Source organism: Copadichromis virginalis, linkage group LG20 (genome assembly GCF_057382275.1).
Source record: "Copadichromis virginalis isolate Kocher_CV1m ecotype Utaka linkage group LG20, C_Virginalis_male_GT1.1, whole genome shotgun sequence".
NCBI classification, from domain to species: Eukaryota; Metazoa; Chordata; class Actinopteri; order Cichliformes; family Cichlidae; genus Copadichromis; species Copadichromis virginalis.
The window spans coordinates 1,050,276-1,061,500 of NC_140637.1; the positions used below are offsets into that span (position 1 = coordinate 1,050,276).

An 11,225-nucleotide genomic window follows, 5' to 3' on the forward strand; every position below is an offset into this window, starting at 1 on the left:
TTTTTGTGCGGATAAACAGCTTTGGAAATTTCAATGCAAAATGTTGCCATATTAGCTACAGTTTACTGACTAGCCCACACAATACACGAGTCAATATTGGTGAAAATGTATTATTTTGAATTCATTTACATGAGCTTGATGAAACACGGTCACATTACTGAACAAATACAGAAATAAAAAATACTTCTCTGAAAAGTTAGCGAATGTGAATCTACACCTGCTATATGATAAACTGAGACACTTTAACCCTATACACTAGTGTTAGCACGATCCTGTCCAATTCATGAGGCCACGAGTTTGTTAGCTTTCACTGTTGTATAAAAATGCTCTTTTTAAAATGTACACAGTTCAAGCCCAGATTAGTCATTCACTGAATGACAAGGCATATAGCATTAATTTTAAAAAAAAAATCTATGGTGCATAGACAGTAATATTAAAAATCCCAATTTGCTGACATAAAGACCGCAAATGTTTTCCCGTCCACAAAACTTGTTTATCACACACACAGGCTCTGAAGCAAGTGAGAACTCAAAACTGCATCATTCAGGAAGCAAGCAAAAAGGTGCAATCTGTGCAATATCCTGACATCTACTGCTACAGGATCAGTTCATTCGATTATTACCACTGAGCACTGCCATTGTTGAGGTAACTAATGTCAAATCAAAATAAGTTTTTTAAATATATTTATCTATATGATGTTAATGGTGAAGTGTTGCGTGCTGGGCTTCGTCTTTGTCCTTTGTGGGTCAGGAAGATTAATGGTCACTCCACTTGCATATTGCGCAACAGCAGTCCTCTTTTCACACCTCCCTGTAGCATTCTTGCACCGAGACTAGTGTCTGTGACCCCATCACTACAGGAAGAAAACAAAAAGTGTAAGGGGACACACAAGTACAAATAAGTTGTGTCACATACATCATAGTTAAGTTATACAGTTGCACCAACATCACCGCCACACAAAGCTGTAACTAGAATAAAACTAAAGCAAAAAAGGAACCAGTCCATGGCAGTGTCAATAGCAAGCTGTAACCCTGAATAAGTTGCAAAAAAACATACAGCGTCTAGTTAGTGGCATCACTGCTGCTTCCTTACATGGGGTTAAACTTCCTCTTCTTAAGTTCAGGACCGTCAAGTCCACCTGCTAGTCTCTGCAAAAAGACAAGATAAAATTATTTTAAAAGAAACACGAATTTCAACATTATTCTGCAGATGTGGAGGACTGACCAACCTCTTTGCTTGCAGCTTCCTGCTGGGCTCGTCTCTGCTCCAGGTTTTGCTGAGGGCACAAAGAAGTGAAATTCAAGTCACAGCTGCAACAGGAATGCCAAACTGGTCTTATATGCAACGTTCAGTTTACACACCCTGTAAAACTGAATCTGAATGGACGGCTGTTAACAAGTAGATTAAGGTGACCTTGCTTCACTGGACCGATTAAAATAAATAAGATCTTCATTTATAGGCTCTGCTTTCAGGCTTTAGAAGCCAGAAACCAAATTCAACTTGCTTTAGTGCATAATAAGCACATGTATGCACCTGCATCTGCCCACTTTCAAATTCTCCAATTTCACAATTGTGCCTTTAATCACCAATAACAGCAGCTGGTGGTGTGCCTCAGTACTTGTGCACACGAGTGCAGAATGTATGGTGTTGCTCCTCAACAGAGCACTGATGCTACTTATCATTTGTAGAGTTTTTATGATGAAGTAAAACTTGATTTAAACCACCTTATGTAGTTCAGAAAGCTGCTGGTGCCTGATGAGGGCCTCCTTGCTTGGGAACTGCCTCCTACACAGCAGACAGGCCAGTTTAACCCAGTCTGTCAATCTTCCTTCCTTTTCATCCTTCTCGCCTCCTTCTTCTTCACTGTCAGTTTCTCCACTGTAGGCTGGGACCAGACCCTGCTGCCGAGGAGGCGACTGGGAACAATAAAAAGAAGAAAATAAAGAAAATGTACACCTCTAACACCTACAAAATCTCTCTCTCCCACTTCCTTACTTCTGCACTTTGGCGGATCTGATCCAAAAAAATCGGAGGCCGTTCAGACAGTGCCCCCTGGAAGACAGAAAAACATTGATTCAGTGATCTGTTCATATCTGCGTCTATGATTCAGAGACAGCCACTATCACAACCTCGTGCCCTGAGGGTTCAGACATTTACAGATAAAACACACCTTTTTCTCTAGAACAGCATAGCCTGCATCAGCACTCGCAGACTCTCTGTGATCATCTAGGCGACTGTGTCCAGGTGCCCGAGTATAACCAGGAGGTGCTGCTGAGCCGGTGGCAGGGGATGAAGACACAGAACGCATGTTCTCCTTTTGTCTGTTGAGACTTTTAGCCCAACGCTCCATGTCTTTGGCAATCTATTATAACAAACCTCAAGAAACTCAGTTAAAAATTACTTAACTACATATTTTAAGTGTCAAACTGAATGGGTGGCAAATTATGAAATCTAACTTCAATTAGCCATTAGCAGATATATTTGTTAAACCAGAAATGATAATGTCCAAAAGCTGACTTCTGTGTATCAGCACCTGTTGAGCTGTTTTATTCTTGGGTTTGTCTTTTTTCTCCTTGCTGCCAGAGGTAGCAAACAGTGATTCTGAAGGAGCTGCACCATCACTTGGAGGAGCACCTTCTGTGTTTGACTGACTGGCAGCAGGAATGTACGTATGTTTCTCTCCATCCCAGTACATGTACTGCTGAGTGTGAGAGTTGTAGTAGTACTGCAAAGACAAAGGGAAATGCAAAAACAGATTGAAATACCAAGGGGCATAAGCGAAACACACACACACACACACAAATGTCCTACAAAACATATAGATTGCTTTGGGCTGTTTACCTGTGAATTAGGGTCATAGTAGAGACCTGTAAATGGGTCATAATAGTAGCCAGAGCTTTCGTCATAGTGGTAAGTGGAGACATCTGGCACAGCTGTAGTATGAGACACATGGTATTTGCATCAGGGTCAGATTTTCAATATTTTTTCCTGAATGAAAGGTAAGCTTGCCAGTAGTCAGCAGCAATTATTTGCAATTATTAGCGAAGATGTAAATTCCCCAGAGGGAAGACTAAATACATGAAGCCTTACGATACTGCTGGAGCTCATGTTCAGTGCCTGGGATTGCAGGCTGGCTGGGTGCAGCTGGTTGTGGTTTTCCCACTATTTCAACCTGTGAAGTGACAGAGATTTTAAAAACAGGAAAAACACAAGGAACAAATGGAAGAAGGAAAAGGCATCAAGTTCTACCTGTGTCCCCGGTGTGGTGGCAGCTGTGGTGATGAGAGGAGTCTGTGTATGAATGAGCGGCTGCTGCACAACCACTGATGCAGGTTTGGCTGCCTCAGATGAAATGACAGCTGCACATGGGCAAACAAGTGCAAATAAGTGGCTTCAGAGGAAGCTTAATGTAATTGTATGCAACTACATGATATACAGATATGTGTGTGTTATAAACTTATTGGCATGTCATACAAACCTGGGGCTGCTCCTCCTGCGTAGGCTCCATTCAGGGAAGCTACTCCACTTGTCAAAGCAGTAACCCTGTTATCTGCTTGGGGCTTGAAAGTTGTGCCATCTTGCCCTGCATACTCAAGCCCTTCCTGACTGTATGTCACTGCTGCCCCCTGCTGATACACACTTGTATCAACACTCTGGCCTCCACCTGGTCCATTTTGAGAGGTCTGAGAATTTAAAAGAATAAATACAGTGATCATGCAATCTGTATTAAGGATGTGGTATATATGCTGTAATACGTCAAACTTTACCTGAGTGACAGCCCACTGTGCAGCAGCTATAGCGGTGCTGGCCACTGTAGCAGCACTCACTCTGCTACCATCCGTTACAAACACATCCCTAACATAGACAAGAGACAGAGTGAGGGCTCTAATCAAAAAGCTTTTGGAGGGTTGTTACATTGAATAGCTTAATTTCAACCATCATTGCTCTTCTAATACATTCACAAAATGCTTTACAATTTTAATAATCACATGATCAACCTGCATTTCTTTGTAATGTGATCAGTCCATTTACTAGTCTAATTTCACACTCCAGTAAAATGCCTGACTCTTACATAGTACCTTGCTCTAGCACACAAAGCACGTTATACACCATGTCGTCGAAGGCCTCGAGGAAACGGTTGTTGTGATTTGGTGCTATATAAATAAATCAATTTAATTCATTCACCCATTCATGCAAACACCTTTTTCTAAGCTTTCTATCTTTCTAACCTTTACACACATTCACACCTCAACTGATGTATCAGGAGAGCAACTTAAAGTTCAGTATTTAACTAAGGATATTTTGGCATGCAGACTTGAGCAGCCAGGACCAACCCACCTATCTTCCGACTGGTAGCTGACCTGCTCTACCTGCTGAGCTACAGCCACCCACATCCACTGTGCAATTATAATATAGTAAAGCGTGGAGTCCCCGTATGTTCTTTGCAATTAAGTTTGGGTGTGTGAGCATTTACCGTTTGGAGCCTTTGGCAAATTCAACTACAATGACCTTCCCATCAATAGATAGAGGTGGCTGGAGAGCCTGCAAAATCTGGAGCAACTGAGATGCCTCCTGTTAAACACACACAGACCACTGGGTGGGTGAACGCATATTTAAGACAAAGCTCATTAAAAAAATAAAATAAGTAAGCTAAAACTAAAAAGGTTTTGCTTAGTTTACTTCAGATACAAGTCAGTAAAACAAAAACAACCCTGGCTTATGTGTGTATGTGTGTGTGAGCTTGTGTCTCACCACTATGGTAGATAGTTGTAGAAAGGCAAAGCCCCTGTTGAGGTGTGTGTGTTTGTCCTTGATTAGACGAACGTTGGAAGGGGAGAGGGTAGCAAACGGAGCCAAAGCAGACAAAATAGCTTCTACTGATGTATGTGGGCCAAGGTTCCTTAGTATCAAAGCTGTTGAGAGAGTGGATGAGGTATATTTAAGATGCATTATCGTTTAAATAAATAACAAATACTGGCAGCTGTCAGTGCTACCCCTTAGCTCCCAAGTAGATGCACATATGGTATAAATTTGAAACCTCCTACTTGAGTTACTGCATTCACCCTAACCCTCTGACTTTGAGGTTAAGGTCAGTGAAATTCAAACTAGTCGAGAGATTTTTAGTAGATGCAGCTATGGCATGAATTTCAAATCCATCACCTTGTTCGTGACTCATCGCATTTACAAACTTGGGTGTCCACACAACCCACCCAACCACATCTCAGGGTGACAAAAAGACAAAAACAGTCTTTTACAGCTAAAAATGAAACAATTTGTGACCCAAGTACACTGATGCACACAAAGCCTACAAGCTTTAGCTAAGTAAAGTGGCAAAAAAGAAATCATTAAAAACAATTTTTAGACATAAGGTTATCCCCCAAGTCTCTTAAAAGAAAATATTGCTATGATGAGGAACACGAGTATTTCCATTTATATGTTTCACAACAAACCTTCTTGGTCACTGTGGGTGTACCACAGGGTTCTATTTTAGGTCCTAATTATTTGCTTCCACTTGGTGACGTTTTATGACTTCATATCCCCTCTCACTGCTATACTGATGACAAAGATTTCCCAGGAGATCTCCTGACCCCTCTTAAACTGTTTCAGTGATGCCAGTTGTTGGATGGCACAAAATCTTCTACTTTATTGCTCAGTCCTACAAACAACCTTAACCAAACACCATTTACAGTTCCTTGGGTCCTGTATCTTTTGTGTGTGTGTGTGTGTGTGTGTGTGTGCGTGCGTGCGTGCGCGCGTAAAGCTTGTTGTCAGAAAATTGGGGCTGCAACTTCAGTCTTTTCTCGTGGGTTTTAAAAAGTCCAGTCTTGCTTCCTATAAATGAGAATTGCTGTACAAGTGTCATACCTGGCAAAAAAAATAATAATGTCATTAATTTATTCTAGTAAGGCTCAAGTTCCTTCTCTCTGGAATTAATGGAAAGTTACTCTCTCACCTCCAACTGGTTCAGAATACAGCAGTCTGGCTTTTTACTGAGCAGATGGCATCACATCACCCAAAAGCTGGCTTCTCTCCATTGGCTCCCTGCACTTTTTAGAACTGATTTTAAAGTGTATTCATCATGTCAAAGCATGTGGCGGTCTGGCACCAAGCTATATAGCAGAAATTTTAACCACTGAGGAACTAGTTTGCAGCCTGAGAGTCCTTCAGGCAGTTGTAGGTGCTTTTGGCATTAAAACCCTTCACTTTTTGAAGAATTACTTGGGAAGACCAGGGTCAGAATTTGTGACCATCTATGAACCAGCTTTTATCTGATGTCATTTGTGATGACTTTATACAATTATATTTGTTGTGTTTTTAATATGAGGTTTTCAGTTTTTAAGTAAAGTCCACATATTTTCTTTAATGTTTTAAAGTTTTCCCTCCCAGTACTCCATTTTGGTCTGTCAAAGCAATTTGTAAGCCTTAAATTAAAAGACGCTTTATTAACAGAGATGATTATCATCATCACCAATATTAGCATTATTATTTTCATTGTTATTAGAGGAGATGACTTACTGTCATTAGCAACATCTGCCTGTTGTGGAGCTTGGCCCGGTGTGACAGGAGGACCAGAAGAGTGGTAAGGTGCTGGCAAGGGCAACAAACCTTGGGCTCCCTCCTTTTGAAGACCAACAGGCAAGTCCTTCTGTACCTGGGGCAACTTCAGCTCAGCCTCTGGCAAAATACAACATGTTAGTATTACTGTTCAATAAGCAAGACCTCATGTTATAAAGGAGAGAAGAGGTGAAACATTCAGTGAAACCTTACCCGATTTAGGAACGTTGCATTTAAAGCACTTCTCTCTCCTCTTGAAGTTTTGTACACCACACTGTTGAATTGTTATACAACCTTGTTAACAATCTTCATAAATTAGCCAAATGAATGACTGGCTTTATATTATATAACACGCATTCAAATTGTACATCGTGGTAATTCATAGCAAGCACCGGACCTTGTTGCAGAGCCAGTCCTCATTGGCACGCGGTTTGGGGTCGCTGAAGTGCATCGACACTCTCTGCCCTAGAATCGACAGCACTCCCTGAAGGAAAAAGAAAGAGAGGGGGGGATAACAAAGAATGATTATCAGTGATAATTAGGCCACACATGCCATAGAAAGGCCTCATCTCACAAGAGATGAGAGAGAGTGAAAGGGAAAAGAGAGAGGGAGAGGAATAGAGAGAAAGAGTACAACTGAGGCTGAAAGGAAGAGGACACCAGAGAATTGACCTTCAGCTTTAGGAAATTCGGACGGACGGTGAGATGGTATATATGTAGTCTGTGAGTGCCCATTTTTAAAGGACACAATGTGCTTTGTTCAATTGTGTCATCCCTCCCCCCTTAAGGGGAAACCTTTCCAAAGTTGTCCACACAACCCATCCCATTGTCACCACCTTTGTCCCCCAAAGAGACAATAGCTCTGTCCTAAAGATGTAATCATGGCAGATGTGAAAAGCTCAAAAACAAGAAAATGAAGCAATATATTGGTTCTGATTCAACATACAACAGACCATGTGAGACATTATATTCACACTGTCATACTATCCCAAAGGTGGTACTGTGAACTCAGGAAAGAAAGCGAGACAAGTCACTGAATAAAAGAGGAGAATATGATGGACGAATGATGATCAGTTTGACTGGGAGGTCTCGTCTATGAGAACTATCAAGTTGCCCCTTGGTTGTCAGAATTATGCAACATGAATTGGTTTGAATTGTCTAATTGTAATTGTGGAAAGAAAAGAGGAATCTTCCTTCAAGCACTACCTACCTGAGGACCGATGTTATTTAATCATTCTTAATTTTTATTGTTATGCTAGAATGCATTTTAAGCACAGGATGGTATGACGTGACTGTATGAGATTAGCTTTTGTGTCTCACTGAATACATTTATATATGTGTATTTGTGTCTGTGTAGGAGAGAGTGACCTGGTTGGTCTCCATCCAGCGGGTGGCCTCCTGTATGAGATTAAACTCGACGAAGGCGAATCCTCGGCTCTGACCTGGACACCGCCCAGCGCCATGGCAACCGAACAACAACAACAACATAACAACAACAACGCAGTGAGGGGTTAGTGCTGCATATACAGAGGAGAGAGAGACCCTGTATCAGCACCAGTCAAAAAAAAAATCATTGCTTCCTCTCTCCTTTAAAAATACCACACATGATAGTCAGTTGGAGAGGCACTGTCAAATTCTCTGCATGGGCAGGAGGATGTAATGTCAAGTAACTCAGTAGAGTCAAGGTAAGAGGGAGGGATAGAGAGAGAGAGAGAGAGAGAGAGCTACCCACTCATCAGTTTGAAACTGAGCTCTTTGGTTTTTAATGATGAAGCACACAGGCAGCAAGAGAACACACACACGTGCACACCAATGTCTCTCCTACTCTGCGAGTCAGAGTCTGAACAATCTAGCTCTGTGATGGCAGGTCGCCTCTTAAATGCTCCATATCCTGTCCAGACATTGCAATAAATGATAATATAGATATGCAACTATTGAAATTACAAATTGATCAGCATTTAAACATTTATTACATGAGTACTTTTCCTAACACGCACACACACAGACAGACAGACCAAAAACAGTAAAACGGTGATGTATGAAAGAGAGCAGTGTGGGGGAATGTAAGTGTGCCGGTGTAAGATAAGCACACCTTACAGACAACCAGAGAGTTAGCAAAGTGGGAGGCCAGTGAGACAATGACCTTAATGGAAAAGAAAAATGACACAAAAAGAACCACAAGCTTTTCTGAGTGGTATGGTTGAAACATATGTAGCTGAGAAGTAGCAGCAACGCTTGCATCTAAAATAGCGACAATAGCAAAATCTGCTTCAGATGCTGATTCCTCTTTGACGCTGTTAGTTTGTGAACAACACCTACTCAGACACACCCCGCTTCAATAAGGCAGAAGTTAAAGGATAAAGACAATAAGGGCGCCAAGATGGAAAGGAAAAACAAAGTCATGAACTAAAAAACTACAACTTATGATGGTATGAATGCTTTCTTAAAAAAAAGAAAAGGAAAAAATAGTCAGGGCTGTGAAGCGTGCATTAATTTTCTTTTTCCTGTGTAAACGCTAGCAAGACTTCAGACATCTGTAGACCAAAGTATCAAAGCAGGAAGCTATGCAAAACTTCGACCTGTATGAGTTGATAAATATGATTGGGTATTTTGCAACAGTTATCTACCATACAGCAGAAGATAGCCACCAAGGATAGAGGAAAAGACACTTATTAATAAAAGAAAAGACAAAGCAGGTATGGAAAAGTCACCTGAAAAAGCAATGAAATGGAAGTGTTGGCAGTGCATGAGTTTGAGAAACAAAAGAAAGAAAGAGCATCATAAGAAACACAAAAGAAAAGAGGGGCAATGGACAACTTCTCACCTGAAGATTTATTCCTCATCAGGCGAACTTCTCTCGGCTGGATCCCCTGCTCTTGAAGTTGTGCACGAATCTATGGACAAAGGAGAATTCTAGCTTCAAACTTTTCACAAACAACCTGCGCATCAACTGGCCATTGTTGAGACAAATACGCACCTCGTTGGCAGTGGCACTGGGTGGCAACATACGAAGCATTATGATGTTGCTGGGCCGCTGATTATGGTCTAGCTCTGCACGGTAATCCTGGTCTCTCTGATCCAACTCTTTGTGGGACAGGTCTGGGCCAGCATGCTCCTCCATTCTCATTGGAAATGCCTACACACATCCGCCACAAATTAATAACCAAAACCAAACAACAATTAAATGTGTATTGTAGTAATTATAAAGATGGACTGATATTGACTTACCCTTCTCTTTCCTGCTCCAGGACGAGAAAACCTGTCATCCTCTCGCTGTCTGCCTGTACCGAATTCCACCTGTTCGGAATGGGAACCACCACGACCCCAGCTGCTTTCCCTGCTTCCTGAATGTGGGCCACTGTTCTCCGGAAAGCCTGTTCCACCTTTCCCCCGTCCCCTTTCCTGAAGGCCAGGCCGTAACTGCTCAAATTCCTGCCTGGATCCCTCCTCCTCTCGCTGGAGTATAGGATGGGCTAGATCAGGTTGTGAGGTGTGAGGGGACCACAGTAGCCCTTTCCCCTCACGCCCTACTTCTCCTCTACCATCTACTCTCTGATGAAACCCCGGATGCTCCTGCAGACAACCCGGTGAGAAGTCATGGATACCCAGTGACTGCTCATCACTGCCATACTGTCTATCACCCTCCACTCTGACATCAAATCCCGTGCCTGCCTCCTCATCCTCTTGGCCATAGCCACGATAGTCCATGTCCCGGAAATTGTGATCATTGTGAGTGCCACCATAGCGACCCAGGCGATCACCTCGCCCACCCCTGCTGACCACAAAAAACTGCGTGAGAGACTTGTGTGATAAAATGCGCGAAAAAGATGTGAAAATCACATTAAACTCACCTTCTCTCATAGTCCATGCTGATCCACTTACTCTGCCCCTAGTGAGTCGTTCTTCTGTTTACAGAAATGCAGCACACAAATCACACATCACTTCAGATGAAACACGTTATAGAGCCACGCTGAAATTGTACAACCTCGTGAGCAGGTACCTTAAAGTCATAGGCTGTGCAAAGTGTGAATAATTAATTAGATTGATTTTAATTTTTAAAACCTTGCACAATCCAATGACTTCTCCAACTTTGACATATCAAAATGACTTCTCTCAGTGCTACACAGACTACTAACTAAAAGCCACAAATAAACAAACAGCAAAATAACCCTGCACCATTAATAAAAAAAATAAATAAATAAACTGAGTGCGCAACGCACAGGATCAACCCGCAATCCAAAAAGGAGTAATCAACAACAATGACGTGTGACGGTCAACTGCGTTAGCGGCCAAGCTAACTATGTTAGCTTGAGGTTGGTTAGCTAGTCCAAGAGGCTACATTCTCTCTAAACGACTGTCAGCAGCTAGAAATACAAGTGCAGTCTTGTGTGAAATTTGAGGGAAAACTCACCGGTAACTCATGTAACCTACAATTGTTCTGTAAATATCACGCTGAAGCCCAGGTAAATGGGGTGTTTTATTTTCAGGCAAGCAAGTGTAAAATGGCCACAGCGAGACATTTCAGAGAGGGAGGGACAAATCCCTTACTCTGGAATTTGATTGGTTGCTGGAAAGCGAATGCATTAACGTCGACGCTGATTGGACGAGACGAACGGGTCAGTCCTAAACTTGCAGCCCATGATTGATTTAAAAAGGGGGTAAAAATGCAC

The 11,225-nt window shown here is 42.0% G+C and overlaps 1 protein-coding gene across 3 annotated transcripts; it reads right to left on the reverse strand.

The window, feature by feature from the left end:
• Positions 1–96: 96 nt before the first annotated feature.
• rbm10 (RNA binding motif protein 10) lies at positions 97–11,095 on the reverse strand. 3 transcript variants are annotated; one of them, XM_085443156.1, is made up of 23 exons: positions 10,967–11,095; positions 10,407–10,460; positions 9,784–10,327; positions 9,533–9,691; positions 9,380–9,449; positions 7,924–7,997; positions 6,953–7,039; positions 6,769–6,829; positions 6,517–6,675; positions 4,753–4,913; positions 4,475–4,572; positions 3,768–3,855; positions 3,479–3,683; positions 3,250–3,359; positions 3,091–3,172; positions 2,842–2,933; positions 2,534–2,725; positions 2,171–2,362; positions 1,996–2,052; positions 1,725–1,916; positions 1,229–1,276; positions 1,093–1,148; positions 97–853 (listed from the first exon to the last, which is right to left on the reverse strand). In XM_085443156.1, the coding sequence occupies exons 2-23, from the start codon at positions 10,421–10,423 to the stop codon at positions 763–765; spliced, it is 2,835 nt and encodes a 944-aa protein (XP_085299282.1). In that variant the 5' UTR covers positions 10,424–10,460; positions 10,967–11,095; the 3' UTR covers positions 97–762. The 3 variants fall into 3 exon arrangements, with proteins under 3 accessions (XP_085299282.1, XP_085299280.1, XP_085299283.1); XM_085443154.1 differs by having other exon boundaries at positions 9,784–10,330; XM_085443157.1 differs by having other exon boundaries at positions 788–853; positions 1,057–1,148; positions 9,784–10,330.
• Between the last annotated feature and the right edge of the window lie 130 nt (positions 11,096–11,225).